At 45.7% G+C, this 16081-nt stretch overlaps 1 protein-coding gene across 3 annotated transcripts in view; it reads left to right on the top strand.

Annotated features, from left to right (window-relative positions):
* The window catches only part of MAML1 (mastermind like transcriptional coactivator 1), a 30437-nt gene extending 25556 nt beyond the window's left edge, over positions 1-4881 (top strand). For all 3 annotated transcript variants that reach the window (XM_060240346.1, XM_060240345.1, XM_060240344.1), the window contains exon 5: positions 700-4881. In XM_060240346.1, coding sequence (XP_060096329.1) covers positions 700-1679 — 980 coding nt within the window. In that variant the 3' untranslated portion in view covers positions 1680-4881. The remainder of the gene's footprint in view (positions 1-699) is intronic.
* Positions 4882-16081: the final 11200 nt, after the last annotated feature.

Here is a 16081-nt window from a genome sequence, read left to right as displayed (position 1 = left end):
CAAGGGTCCCTGAGTCCCTAGTGATGCTTTTGGTTGGGGTTACAGAGGAGGTTGCTGAGAGGAGGGGAACAGGTGGTAGGGTCTACTTTTGCCAGCAGAATGTCTGTAGGATACAATTCTATATCTGTCAAGCATGTACATAGCCCACCTCAGATGTTTTTGTAGCAGACGTAGCAATGTGTGTAGGTGGCAGACTTGATTTGTCTTTATATGATTCTGCCCATTTCACTTAACAGTCTTGAGCTCATTGCTTGGTAGTCATGAAATGTCAGTTGTTTACTCTTGAAATGTGAAATGATGCAGATAAGAAATGTTAAAGCCAAAGACATAGACTACAGCACATATAGCTAAATATCAGTGTATTCGCTTATTGTTTGTACATTAAGTCCAGATCAGGATTTTCTGTTTCTGCCTCAGTATTCTGGAATTTGGGTCTAGATTCTTGGGTGGTAGTCATAGAAAGAGAGGCTATAATGAATTCTGTTTGTAACAGTTTCTGCAAGCTTCTAAAGTTCCATGAATTAGATTTTAGATAGATATGTATAGATATGAAGTATATTAGAAGATAGAATGTTTCATCTGTGTTTTGAGGTCTAAATCTAGCTGTAATACTTTGCAGGTAACTGTGTATTTGAATTCATAATGAGATTTGGGTTTGTTTTTCTAACAAATGTTAAAAATCTCAAATTTGTATTACAGGCTCATCGCCAGCTATTGCAGGGGTAAATAGTTTAGTTCAGTCCAATTCCAGCAGTCCACGCATGTTTTCTCAGACTCAGAACATGATTCAGATTGGAACAGGACACAATTCTGTTGCATCAAGCTCTAGTCAGCAGGATCAAGGTGTGACTCAGTATACTGGAATGCAGAACATTCAGCGTAGTGGTTTATACAACATGACATCTGGTATAACGCAGATGGTTCAGCAGCATGCAACCTCGAGTGCCAGTGGACAGCCACAGATACAAAGACAAGCCAATTTGACCCAGGGTACTGCTCTTCCTGCTGGTTATGGACAGGGCTCCCTAGGAAATGCAGGCATTTCTCAGCAACACAGTAAAGGAGCACTGAATCCAACATTATCCAAGCCACAGATGGCAAGAATACCAACAGCCATTGGGGCTCAAAATTCATCATGGCAGCACCAAGGAATGTCAAACATGAACAACCAGGCACAAGGCAATAATGGCTTAGGGACATTTACAGCAAATTCTACTTTCCATATGCAGCAGTCTCACTTAAAGATGACCAACCAACAGTTTGCACAAGGGATGCCTCAGGTAAGTCTCAACACCAGCAGGCCAATGGCCTCCATGAACACAGCTGTCTCTGGACAGATGCTGCCATCTATGGGTGCTCAACAAAGGACAAATCCTCCTACCCAGCAACCAGTACCATCACAACAGATTTTGCCAGGCATGAGTCAGGCTGTCCAAGATCTGACTGCTTTCAGCCAGAATCAAAGTCAGCAGCTGCCTAACAGAGCCAATCTGCACTGTAATCAAGGTTACCCAGTGAGGACAACTGGTCAGGAACTACCTTTTGCCTACAGCAACCAATCAGGCAATAATGGACTGCAGAGCTTAACTGGCGATACAGATCTCATAGACTCTTTGTTGAAAAATAGGACTTCAGAAGAGTGGATGAATGACCTAGATGAATTATTAGGGAATCATTAAAATTACATTTGGGGGATTTTCTGGATCTTTTTGAATTGCATATTATATTTGGACCAAATACCTGTGGCTTTTAGAAGATTCACAGGGCACTAGTGGGAATGTATTAGAGCTGCTCCCTTCTGGGTTTAAGACATGAAAATTAAACACCAATATGACAGGAATAACATGGTCATTTTTGTAGTGTGTTTGGAACACTGCACAAAACAAAAGTCCAGGTCAATTTGTTGTGCATTCAGCCTTCATACATTTCACTTTTACAGTGTTTGGCATTGAAGAGTAAATGCAAACCTGTGCAGTGGTGGTGCAGAGAGCAACCCTGTAAAGAGACTCCAAATATTCAGTGTTAAGGCAGTCTTTCCTGCAGCTAGTACTTAACAGCATCTTAATCCTAGTCTGGTCTGTTAGTTATTGCAGTTAGCATCCTGCCTGCATTTGTTTTGAAGAGAGAGTGTTCAACATTTCTGCCTTTACAGGATCCACTCTAGTTTGTTCGGGTGATCAGTAATATGTATTTCATCAGTGATATGTATTTCTCATCAAGCAAGCTGGGAGATTTCAAAATAACTACTAATGAATTTATATACTGGAGATTGTCAGGAGTTAACATGGCCAATGAGAGATTTGTAGGGATGTAAACTGGGGACCCCAAGTCTTAATGGGCTTAAGCTAAGCAATTTGCACTCTGCTGTGGAGGAAGGCTGGTTTTTAGAAGTTTTTTTTTAAAGCAGTCTCACTTAAAATTAAGTGTGTGCACTTTTCCTATCTTCTTTCCAGCATTCATTGTGTTTAAATGAGTAAGTTGGATTGATTTTTTTCCTCTTTGATTCAGAGGGCATTTAAATTTATAATTTTTTGTTGCCACACACATGCTGTACTAATAAGCACAGAATCTGTTATTTTTGGTGAAGCATGTGAAGGAAGCTTTGTGCCTTGGAAGTCATTAGTAACTTTAACAATTTTGCAATAATGGCATGGGGAATGAGGGGGTGGGGGTAAGAAGGCTTAATAATTAAAAGTTGTCCCATTGTGAAAGTCCTCTTGACACACACACCCTTTGAAAATGTTTGTTCTGTGGTTTGATCTCCTTAGAAATATGTAGACTGATCTCCAGTGAAGCAGATGCTGCTATTTCATCATGGTCCGTGGAGACCCTCATGGATGTTTAGGGTCCATTCCATGCTTGGCAAGGAAAGGAGAGAATTGTTTTTAATGTTACCAAAAATATTTCTGCTTGCCATCAAGCCACCTTTTGCCTTAACCTTTAGTTTATAAAGGTAATAAATTTGAAAGTTGTTTTAGATGCAAAGATACCTCTGTTCCCTGCTCCATTTTACCTCCTATTGTAATGGTTCTTAATTATTGCATAATACCTTTAACTGAGAATCAAATAATTTCCTTCTAAAAACCAGGAGTATATTTACACAAGGCAGGCTTGGAAAGTCAAGAGGGATATATTGTAGAGTGGGGAACAATTAAGAAAAAAACAGTTAAACAACAGGAAGGAAATGTTTTACTGTATCCACAGTGTTTTTCTGAAATGTGCACTTTGGAAAAATAAATCTGTTTTAACACTACTCTTTATTTAATCTTTTCCCAAATTACTTATGGATATTACTTTTGTTATATATGCTTGCCAGCCATGAGCAAGTTATATATGCTGTGCTAAACAGATTTTTGTATTATATCATGATGGACTGTTTATAGGGATAAATGGTGAAAGTTGTGTGTGGAGTGGTTCCACTGCTGAATGTCCAAATTCAAGCAAATTGCATTGCTAGTATGATTTTTAAAACTTTGTTTTCTAGGGGGTTGTTAATTTAATGAATAAACATTGATGTCACTGATATTGTAATTAATTAGATTAAGATTAAATTTACTAATCTTTCCTGCAAGTCAGCAGTTGAGCAAAACAATTTGTGAGTTTGGCTTAATCAAAGAAATGGCCTAAGACAAATGTCATCAGGAAAATCTCCTGTTGATCTCTGTAGCTGCTTTTTGGGCCAGGAAGAGGGGAGGTGATAGTACTTGTTCTGTAAATATTGGGGGAATTTTGCACCAGTGTGCCTTCTTTCCTTATTGGAGGTGCTTGGGACCTCATATTTCTTAACTATTGTCTGGGTTCTGCTGATTTCCTTCTTAGGAACACTGAAAAATGGCAGTTTTGATGAAATTTAAATGCTTTAGGTTAGTATTGAATTTGTCAATTGGAATCTAAGATTTTTTAAATGCCACCCCTTAGGTTTCTAATTCTATAGTCAGATTTTTGTAGCCAATTTAACATTTTTGCATCAAAGTAAAAGTAAAATATTGATGGGATAGATCTCTTCCCCTATCTTTATTCTAGTACATAGGGCTTGTCAGCTGTCATCACATGCTATTTTACTTCTGTTCAAACATGGTTTCTTTAAAAAAACTAGTTTAGAATATTCTTTGCGTGGCATGTGTTAAATCCATTAAAATGAGGATTTACAAACTTTTAAATTATAGTACACTCAATGTCAATTCAGTGTCTTTCCCAAGCAAAATTGTCCAAATCTTTAAAAGGTGGCTTTGGCAGAAAAATATTCACGTGCTGTTCAGTGATAATTAAGTATGGAGGCTCAGTGGAGAAGTTCTGAGTCCTGCCCTTCAGTCCCTTGTAGCAGTTCATAAAAGAATATATGCACTTGGGTTCCCATTTGCTGCAGCTTCAGAGCAATAAGACGTGGCTCCTCTGAACTTTACCTAGCCAACTGCCTCAACTTTATTTATAGACTGTGGTTATGGGAGGTGAAAGGGGATGAGAATGACGCTGTTCAACATCCACTGCCTTCCAAAAACCCACTGCTCAATTGAAAAGGGTGCTTGGTTTTCTATTCTACACATTTTCTTTGTGTAAATAAATGTTTACAATTTTTATATTAAAGATTGAATAAGAGTTAGATCTTCTGAGTGTATATTTTTGACTTTTTTATAGATTTTAAAAGTATAATTCTTTATATATGTGTGTGTGTGTGTTGGGGGTGATTACTGTAAGTTTTTCTTTTGTTTAAATGGTGAACAGTTCCAATTTGATGCTAACTTTCTTGTAATTAAAATGTATAAAGAGCCCATTAATTTCCCTTTTCTTTAACTACAGTTACTGTGGCACACCAAAAAGAAATCTTTCACTTCTGTTTTGTCATTATAAAAAAATAAATATTTTGCTAGTGTATTAAACAAATGGTTGTGGATTTCTGAGCGGAGCACAGAGTTCTGAATTATCTTTACCGTAGGGCTAGCACTTTAAATTCTGTTCCTACTTTCATGAGAGAAAACAATGTTAACTTTTCTCCCTTGCATTCTCAGCCTGACCTCAGTAGTAAGAGGAAGACCTGATATATTCTTGGAGGTCCGTCAATCAGTTTATGATGATCCAAGATCAGAAATCAACTCTTCAGGAAACATACCTTTTAGATCTCAAATATACCTTCTAAAATACAGTGGTTCAATACAATTTGTTAAAATGATAACACTTCTTTCCGACTGAACATGCCATGGTACAAAGTCTGGCTATTTTAAAAGTAATTTAATTGCATTGATCACCAAGCAGAAGAGAAATAGAGAACTGGTTAGATCTACCTGGATGATTGGACATAATTGGATTAATTTACATATTCCAAATGGTTCTAGTAAAACTAGTAATAAAAGAGGACATGCTCAATTGCCTCTACCATACCCAAATGGCATGAGCAGCAGTATTTTGCATACAGGATTCATGCATACCTCCCTTCTAAAAGGGCAGGGAAGAATGTTAAGTTGAGCCAGAGTGAAAGCTCTGTGATATTTGGGGGATTCCAGCATAAAGTGATAGTTAGCTAGAATAACATTTTGGTTGCAGTTCCCCACAGCTAATACAATGTAGGCTTGTGATTTGTCTTGTTTGTTGGGAGACATCCTATAACCTTTGTTTAATTATAGCTTTAGCTCCTTGATAGTCAAGGTGCAAAACAGCTGCACAGGAAAAACAGAGTTGCAGTTTGTCCTCAATTGCTCTCATCCACCCTGAACAAAAAACTCTCAATATATTAAGGAAGTTAATCCAATGGGGATTTCTTGGAGGTCAAGAGCAGAGCATTTTAATTTAATTTATTTTTTAGATTTATATCCCTCCCTATCCTGCAAACAGGCTCAGGGCAGTTTACAACAATAAAACAAAATAATATCATAAAAACAGACATTACGAAATAGGAGCAGCACAGTAAACTTACAGACATAGGTGGTAAACAGTATGCAGCTGATGGCTAACAGCATAACATAACACCATAATGGTGAAATGCTAAGGGAAGTGATGACTTTAAAAGGACGCCCACTGGATTAATTAAAAACCTGGCAGAACTGCATCTTTCGCAGAAGAACCCTGCGAAACCTTGATAAGTCCTGCAGGGCCCAGATCTCCAGCAGGAGCTCATTCCACCAGGTAGGGGCCCAGACTGAAAAGGCCCTGGCCCTTGTTGAAGCCAGCAGGGCGTCCTTAGGACTATGAGAAGATGCTGAGCAGCAGACCTCAGAGCCCGGGGGGGGCGGTTCATATGGGGAGAGGCAGTCCCAAAGATATGCAGGCCCCTGGCCGTAAAGGGCCTTAAAGGTAAAGACCAACACCTTGAACTGGATCTGGTACTTGAGAGGTAGCCTGTGCAGTTCGCACAGCACCGGATGCATCCACGCCCGCGTAGGCCTCAATGCCAACAACTGGAGTTTCCGGAGCAGGGTCAAGGGAAGCCCCACATAGAGTTACAATAGTCTAATTTGGAGGTGACCGTTGTATGAATCACTGTGGCTAGATCATGGGAGGTAAGGTGGGGGACCAACTGCCGGGCCCGCCTCAGATGGAAAAAGGCGTCCCTTGCAGTGGTGGTGACCTGTGCTTCTATAGATAAAAGATGCAACCAGAAACACCCCCAGGCTCTTCACCTCTGTTGATGGTGTCAATTGGTGCCATCCAAGGATGGGAGCCTGATCCCACTCCCCACCCCCTTCTGACCCAGCCACAGGACTTCCATTCTTGATGGATTCAGTTTCAGCCGGCTCTGATGCAACCAACCAGCCATGGCCTGCAATACCTCAGCCAGTTTTTCAGGGGCAGGGTTGGGGCAGCTGTCCATAAGCAGATAGAGCTGGGGCAGCTGTCCATAAGCAGATAGAGCTGGGTGTCATCAGCATTTTGGTGACAACCCAGCCTATATCTTTGGACCATCTAGGAAAGGGGGCACATATAGATACTAAATAGCATCGGGGAAAGTATTGCCCCCCGCGGCACTCCACATTCTAGTTTACAGAATGTGCACATTTGTTTGCAGCTCCCTCAGCAGGTGAAAAAGACTTTGACTAATGCTTCACATTTAACATGTTGTGGGAGAGACTTCAATATTAGTTTTTTTATGGTATTATAGTTTAATTCTGAAACATATTTGGCCATTAAAAATTTACATTCTTGATACTCTGAATACAATTCTAGCAGATCGAATCATTGCAGGAGCCAAAGTGATAAGAAGTAAATTTTTTTCAGTCTGTATCGAAGAAGCATAGTGTTTGAAGAATGTATTCCTTTATATGCCTTATTTTTTTAAGAGCACATGTAACATGAACATTGCAAAACATGCTTTTCCCCATCAATGTCCCTTCAATAGAAGGGACTAGGCATGGGCACAAAGCAAAGCATGAATTGCAATTTGTGCTAAAAATGGCTGATTTGTGGTTCAAATGGTGTTACACACAAAATAAAAATGAAACAGCTTGAGTTATTTGGCAGTTTGTGTCGTTACTGGCAGAGGATCCTTGCACGCAACTACATGCCTGGTACAATGACATCACCTGGAAGTAATGTTATCTTGCCAGGCACATTGCTGGGGAATGCTCTATCACTTGGAGAAAACTCTTATGGTTATCAGAGTGATGGAGCATTCTCCCCCCCCCCCTGGGCAACTTAACATCACTTCCTGGTGATGTCATCATGCCAGGCACATTGTGGCAGACCTGCACTTCCTAGGCGTTCCATGCCTCCCAAACTGAATGAACCAGAGAACCATGAATTTTTCAGGTAATAAAAAGACACAAACCAAACCACTGAATTGGGTAACCCAACAGACCACCATTTTTGCATTCTGTGCCCCTCCCTACAAGGGATTGGTGATAATATAGTTGTAACTTTAAGATCTACTATATAAAATATATTCTGGAAAACAAGTGCGACTTCAATCTCATCAATGAAAAAAATTATACCAATGTAGCTCAATTTCATCTTCCCCTTCCTGCTACAGTCAAGAATGCCCCCCCCCCTGAAAAAAATGCTGCTCCTGTGGGATAGGGGGACCTCTTTTGTTTCTGAACATGGAATAGCTGCTTGGAGTTTTCTCTTTAAGGGCATTTCGCACATGTTTACATAAAAGCAAACACGGGTGGTATGCTAGATATGTGAGTTAATCCCACTTTATATATTTAGGTTAACACTTAAAACACTTAGGTTAACTATACACCTGGAAAGTGTCCTGTGTATTTCTTTACTTTCAAGTGAGTGGGTTAGGCTTATTGAGTCTTTAGACAAATGTGTGGGCAGTTGCTTGTAGTCATTTTCATATGCTGTTTTTCACTGCTACCTCCCAAGGAAATGAAATCTGTTTGCTACTGGTTCTTATATGATTAATAAAGATACCACAGAGTGATAGCAGGGAGCTGTACTGCACAGTAAGTATAATTTATCTGTTGTTTCTTGTTTCAGGCTCTAGAATCTTGTTTTGCATCAGTACAATAAGTTCTTTTCAGATTTTTTTATCTTTAGTCTTAACGAAATGTAGATCTTTACCACAGTCACGTAACATCATGACTGCAGTTTTAGCACTGAAAGCACCATGGAACCCTGAACACATTTTCTTAAATTATTGGGAACATTGCATCAACCTCGCATTATGGTTCTGGACTGATCAGGATTGAGAAGGCATGACAAAATACCTTTTCTCCCCTCACTGCTCTTTGCACACAACTCTTCAATTTCAATTCTATCATACTTATTTGGAAACAAGTACTATTAAAATCTAGAGTCCTAAGTAAATGTGTATAGGACCAGTTTTCATAGCCGATTTTATTAAAACATTGGTTTGTTGTTTTTACACCATAGTTGTGCACTAACAACCCCATCACTGGTGGTAGGGTATGTGTGTGTAATCCGTTAATATTTACTGTTATATCACTCACAAAACATTCTTCAGCAGCCATTCAGGAGTTCCAATAAGAATTGTTGTTTACCATGTTGTTGCACTCCCACAAAAGCCATAGTCATCTCAAAATTTTCCAATAGAAAAGGATGTGATGCATTTAGCTCAAAGGCATTCCAGAGAAAAGTCCAACTCCCAAAGTTCTGTAATAATTGTGCCAGCCTCTCCTGAGAATTCCATAACCTGGAGGTAGCACATCTTCGTGGTCTCTGTGCTTCACACTCATGGGATAGTGCGCCTGCGCCGATCCCCGAATCGGTATCTGAAAAGCCCGGGATTTTTTCGCGCTCGGCGCCAATGGGCATGCGCAGGCGTCCCAATGCGCATGCCCACCAGCGCCAGCGCGGGGATCCCGCCAGTTCCTTTCTGACCGCTGCGCTAGAGAGGTTCCCTTTCTGTTTCTCCGGTCGGTGAGAGCACTTTTTCTCTCGTTTTAGCCCGTTTGTCTTTGTAAATAGTTAGTTAGTTAGTCTTTAGTATTAGTTAGTGATAGTTAGTAAAAAAAAAAAAACGTTCTTCGTTGTCCGGCGGACTGCCCCTTGGGATATTCCGCTTTCGCTTTCCCCCGCCTTTCTCTCAGGCGTTTCTGAGTAGAAAGAAGTTGTGTTCGTGCGACTGCTTATGGAAAGTCGCTGGGGGTTTTTCAAGCGCTGCCGTGCTTGCGGGAAGAAGATTGCCCCTCCGGACGGCCATTCTCTGTGCCTGCTGTGTTTGGGAGAGTCGCACAGAGTAGAGTCGTGCCCGCATTGCCTTCGGTTCTCAAAACAGACCAGGAAGAACCGTGCGGCTCGATTATCGGCGGCGTTAACCGAATCGGCGCTTCGACCTCATCGACCGATGGAGGGATCGGCACCGAAATCGACTGACACCCCGGCACAGGAGCTCGCATCGGCCGATGCCGCTCCGATCCCGACTAGAACTGCCGGAAGAGCGTGGCTCCACAAAACGTTCCCGCGAGGGCTCGGTGGATACGCCCGCTAAGAAACGCCGTGAGGACTCGGGGACCCGAGTTCCGAAAAAGGCGAAGTCAAAGGAGAAGCGGAAGCGACCCCGCACTCCTTCCCCGTCGGGTGGCGCATCGACATCGGCAAATCCGCCAAAAACGATTCAGGTTTCCCCGCGCCGAAGCCCAGCGACCCAGCAACGCCTGTCGGCGTCGGAGCAGGAGCCGGAGATTGACCTCACCCAACGGTCTTCGTCTTCGGGCTCACGTCGACGGTCGATCAGCGATTCGGCGTCGGAAGTGGATGCTTCGGCACCGGTCATAGACCCGCCGTTCAAGCCCTGACCCAGGCGAGATCCACCCTATACCCCGCAACGCTTCCCGATACCACCATGAGAGCAGCGTCGGTGGCAGCCTCCCTACTCCCGGTATGAATCCTACCGTTGGTACCCGGAGGACCACCAAGACTGGGAGCAAGCTTCGGAGTTCTCTTCGGTGTCGAGGGTCTCGCATCGTTCCCGGAAGGCATCGGCGTCGGTTCCTCCGGATTGACAGCTAGTTCCGGTCGAAGCCCCTCGGAGACTACAACCGCTTCAACTGCCACCGCGAGAGTCGACCCCGAGGCTCTCAGAACACTCCGCCCAACATGACTCTTCGTCATCGGAGTCGGATAGTGAAGCTCAGGACTTGGAGCCCTCACCAGGTTCGCAGACGGCGGAGGACCTTCCGATTTCGCCGTCGGAGGATCTGAAGTCCTATGGGGACCTCGTGAGACGTATTGCTGCCACCCTCAGACTGCCTGTGACCCAGCTGGAACCCGTAGTGGACGACGTGTTCGATATAATGCAGAGGAACACGTCCACTGCGGTGGCCCTCCCGGTTACTAAAGTGATTATTCAGGCCGTCAAAGAACCCTGGAAGAAGCCTTCTTCGACACCGGTCTCCTCTAAACGCCTGGACCAAATGTACAGGGTCCAGGAGGCAGGTGCCGAATTTTTGTTCACCCACCCACGTCCGAACTCAGTGGTGGTCTCCTCCTCCTCGAAGGCAAGGAAGGTTCACTCCTCCCCACCGGACAAAGAAGGGAGGAAGATCGACGGAATGGGCCGCAAGGTCTACTCAGCTGGGGCACTCGGCATAAAAATATCTAACTATGCAGCCTGCATGGCTAGGTATCAGTATGCCGTGTTGGAACAACTTGCCCCTTTCCTCTCTTCTCTAAGTGAGGACAAAAAGGCCGCTGCAACCAAGCTGCAGAAAGAGGGTCTCGCTGTGGCCAGACAACAACTAGCTGCAGCGAAACACATGGTGGAAGCCTCAGCCAAACAGATCACCTCTGCAGTCTGCATTAGGCGTCACTCCTGGCTTCGGTCCACGGCACTTCACCAAGACACAAAAACCTTCATTGAGGACCTGCCCTTTGAGGGTGATGGACTCTTCAGCACCACAACCGACTCGGCGCTGCAAGAGTTCGATAAGAGCGTCAAGACCTCTAAGAACTTGGGCGTCCAATCCACTCCCAAAACTTCTAGGTCCAAGCAGTGGCCTAAGCCCTGGACCAAGAAACCCTACCAAAGGTTCTCCCCTGAACAATGGCGTCCCCGGCCTGCACAGCCTGAACGACCCTCCTACTCTGGTAACGGCAGGAACCGTTACGGGACCCAGCCCTCCAGCAAGTCTAAGGGGGCCCGTCCCCAGAAGCAGGGGGTTTGACTTTCTACAAGCACGCGTCATCGCTCCCACTGTTGGCTCTTCCATCCGCCTACGTCCTTTCCTGCCTGCCTGGGAGTTGATCTCCACAGACAGGTGGGCGCTGTCCATCGTAAAAGAGGGCTACAAAATAGAGTTTGTTCAGACCCCAGACCAGTCCGTGGTAGTTACCACTCCCCCTTCCCCACCTCTGCTGGCGGAGGTGAACAACCTCCTACAGAAACAAGCCAAAGAGGTAGTTCCGCCGGAGGCCAGGACAGGAGGCTTCTACTCCCGCTACTTCCTGGTCCCCAAACGGGACGGGGGCTTGAGGCCTATCATGGACCTTCGGAGTCTGAACAAATTCATTCTGTACCAGAAGTTCAGAATGGCCACCCTGCAGACTATCCTGCCTCTCATCAATCAGGGAGACTGGATGGCGATCCTGGACCTCAAGGATGCCTACTTCCATGTCAGCATCCACCCTGCGTTCAGGCGTTTCCTAAGGTTTGCAGTGGGTGCTCGGCATTTCCAGTTCAGGGCCCTGCCGTTTGGACTGTCTACCGCTCCTCGGGTGTTCACGAAGTTGATGAGTGTGGTGGCTGCCCACCTTCGTCTTCAGGGAGTTGTTGTCTTCCCATACATCGACGACTGGCTTCTTGTAGCGAAGTCGAAGGAGAGTTTAACAATGCACATTGCCATCACTCTGCGTCTGCTCGACACCCTGGGTTTGCAGGTCAACCTGGAGAAGTCCCATCTTACTCCATCCAGGACAGTTCAATTCATAGGGGCCCTATTGGATACAGATCGACACCGAGCATTCCTTCCTGCACAGAGAGCAAAGGACATCATCAATCTGGTACAGCTTCTTCGAAGGCGGCAGTGGGGCACGGCTCAGCAGCTCCAGCGGATGCTGGGGCTGATGGCTGCGACGACAAGCGTGCTACGTTTCGCAAGACTGCGAATGAGAGGACTGCAACTATGGTTCTTACGCCATTTTCGTCCCCTCAGAGACTCGCCTCGAAAGAGGTTTTCCATCCCTCTTGGGACTATCCAATCTCTGCAATGGTGGGGATCGGAGAGCAACATCTGTCAAGGGGCTCCCTTTCATCTACCAACCCCTAAAGTGACTATCGCCACCGATGCTTCCATGTGGGGGTGGGGAGCTCACCTGGAAGATCTGTGTGTGGGGGGCCAGTGGCCTCCGGAACTGAGTCGGTGCCATATAAATTACTTGGAACTGCTGGCGGTTCACTTCGCTCTTCGCTCCTTCCGCCCTCTGCTAGCAGGGAAGACTGTGGCACTGCTTACAGACAACACCACTGCCCTGTGTTATATAAACAGACAGGGAGGGACGGTGTCCCGCAGGCTGTGCTCGCTAGCGATGGATCTCTGGACGGAGTGCCTCCAGTGGGACATTTTTCTGAAGGCAACACATCTGCCGGGGGTCCTCAACATTCAGGCGGACTCTCTCAGCAGGGGTGGTGCTCTCCCACATGAATGGGAGCTGCAATGGCGGTTCCTGGAGCCGGTGTTCCAGCGTTGGGGGTACCCACAGCTAGACGTCTTCGCCACAGCGGAGAACAAGAAGTGCCCCTTGTTCCGTGCCAGGGGAGGTGCGGATCCAGCCTCACTGGGGGACGGACTCCTACTTCAGTGGGGGGGCTGGTTTCTTTACATGTTCCCACCCTTGCCTTTGCTGACAAGGGTAGTCCACAAGTTAGTGCAGGAGAGGCCACGTTGCATCCTGGTGACTCCGTGGTGGCCCCATCAGAGCTGGTTCCCGATCCTGCTCCAGCAGTCGGGGGGGGGGTCTTTCATCAGTTCCCGAAAGATCCGGACCTGTTGTCGGCCCAGGGTGGGCACGTACTCCATCACAACGTGCCTCACCTGAAGCTGACGGCGTGGTTCATCGACCAGTAAGGTTTTCCACCAGGGTCCAGCAAGTCCTCCAAAGCAGCAGGAAGCCTTCCACTCGTGCCTCGTACGAGAGGAAGTGGAAGAAGTTTAGTAAGTTTGTGGCTGACTCCCCTACGCCTCCTGACTCTGTCGGGCTGTCGGCAATTTTTGACTTTCTTTTAGCCTTGGTGGATGAGGGGCTGGTATTCTCTTCCATCAGGGTTTATTTGGCAGCTATCTCTGCTTTCCATGTGTCAGTAGAGGGTTACTCTGTTTTTGCTCACCCTCATTCCAAGAGGTTTATGAAGGGGCTGTTTCGCCTTCACCCCCCTTCTAGATCCCCTCCACAATTGTGGGACTTGACTCTGGTTCTGGATAAGTTGACTCGTCGTCCCTTTGAGCCCATGGCAACATGTTCCTTACAACTTTTGTCTTGGAAGATTGCATTTTTAGTTGCCATCACCTCGGCACGTCGTGCGGGGGAGCTCACGGCGATGCGCTGTGACTAGCTCCAGACATCACTTTTCTCCCCAAGGTGGTTTCCCAATTTCACCTGAACTTAGAAGTTTGGCTACCCACGTTTTACCCTAGCCCTTCCTCGGATGAGGAGCGCAGGCTGCATGCGTTAGACGTTAAACGTGCCCTCTTATTTTATTTGAATCGTTCACGGGGTTTTCGTAAGGACAACCAACTTTTTGTCTCCTACTCTGCCCCCAAGTTAGGGTCCAAGATTTCGTCTCAAAGACTTTCCAAGTGGCTTATTGAGACAATTAAACTTTGTTATTTGTTGGCGAAGAAGCCTTTACCTGGACCTGTTCGTGGACACTCCAGAAGGGCGATGGCCACGTCGGTGGCATTCCTGAAAGGTGTGTCCCTTTCCGACGTCTGCAAGGCGGCTACCTGGTCTTCTCCGCATGCCTTCATGAAGCACTACGCGCTGGACGTGCATGCTCAGCAGAGGACTCGGTTGGGAGCTGCGGTGCTGCAAGCTGTTTCTTCAGGTTGACCTTCTTCCCACCTCCAGGTATGCTTTGCTTGCTAGTCTCCCATGAGTGTGAAGCACAGAGACCACGAAGAAGATAGACAGGTTGCTTACCTGTAACTGTAGATCTTCGAGTGGTCATCTGTGCATTCACACTACCCGCCCTCCTTCCCCGCTGCTGACGGTCTCCCTCCAGTAAGAGGCTTTCGGCGGTCAGGAAGGAACTGGCGGGATCCCCGCGCTGGCGCTGGTGGGCATGCGCATTGGGACGCCTGCGCATGCCCATTGGCGCTGAGCGCGAAAAAATCCCGGGCTTTTCGCACTATCCCATGAGTGTGAATGCACAGATGACCACTCGAAGATCTACAGTTACAGGTAAGCAACCTGTCTTTCACAAGGCCTTCCCATGATTCCTCCATCAGTCTTACATACAGGCAAGGCACCCACATGAAGGCCTCATTCATTGATCTCCAGGCCCAGTGCCAGATCAAACCCTATGGAGGCCCCTAGGCAGTCAAAATCTCAGGGGGCCCCTTCGCAAATTATCTCAGAGTCGGAGCGCCCCCACCACCACCACCTGTGGCTTCCACTGCAGCCTGCAGGCACCTTGTCAAAAGCCCCTTTGACAAAGCTGCCGGGGAGAGGCAAACTTGGCAACGATGCCAGCAGCAGCCGCACCACGCAAGTTGGGCAAAGAGCGGCTCAGTTGCTGGCTACACGTGTAGGCTGGGAGGACTGCAAGTGGAGGGAAACGGGGGAGCTGGCCTGGGGCCCAAAAAGGTGGGGGGGGGCATAGGCCAGTGCCTACTTGGCATAATTGTTAATCCAGCCCTGTCCAGGCCTGGATGGATTGAAACAAGATGAGTTGGTATTCCAGTTAATCTGGACCCAAAACATTTAGGGCTTTAAAAGACAAAAAAAACCACCTTTATCTATTTATTTATTTATTTACATTGAATGCTCACCTTTCTTGCTGAGACTCAAGGCAAATTACATAGCGTAAGTCAATATAATCAACATCCAATAAACTGCAGCGGGGCTTGGATTGTAGAAATCTGAAACAAACGTAAGTATTGACATGTTAAAGCATGAAAAATTTACACATATTAAATTTCATTCTATTCGCAGCAGTATGGCATTGTGGTACAGAATAGCTGTTTGTGACAACAGTAAAACACTTTCACCATGGTTTTCCCAAGGGTTTTATGGAGATAGATTTGATTCAGAAGAATTTTGTTTGGTCTAACTATTACAGCTGGAAAGAAAAACGTGTGAGGGCTGTGGAAACTACTGCTGCTCTGTGATGTTGAATGGTGCTGCATGTATTTTTAGAACACAAGATGTTCTTGTATGGACATTAAAAGTGACAGGTCTGCTCATCTTTCCACTGATGGGGAGACTCTTCTCCAGCGTCTAACATTATTGTAAAATAATGTGATGGAAAGCTCTAGGTTTTTAGACATCTGTGGGTGTCTGCAGTTTAACAGTAGAGTCAGGAAGTTCACAAAAGTGGGTCAGTAGCGCTTAGATAGCTATGATCTATTCACAACTGTCCAGCAAGCAGAGAGTTAACCAGCTAACCTTTTGGAAGAGGAAACAAAGATTGTGTGGTCTGTCAAACTATGACAGCAGCTTTGCTTATGTATATTAGGAGGAGAAA

The sequence above is a fragment of the Heteronotia binoei genome, chromosome 5 (genome assembly GCF_032191835.1).
Source record: "Heteronotia binoei isolate CCM8104 ecotype False Entrance Well chromosome 5, APGP_CSIRO_Hbin_v1, whole genome shotgun sequence".
In the NCBI taxonomy this organism is placed as follows: Eukaryota; Metazoa; Chordata; class Lepidosauria; order Squamata; family Gekkonidae; genus Heteronotia; species Heteronotia binoei.
Note: the sequence above shows the minus strand (reverse complement) of the source record. Positions and strands in the feature narration are given on the sequence as shown.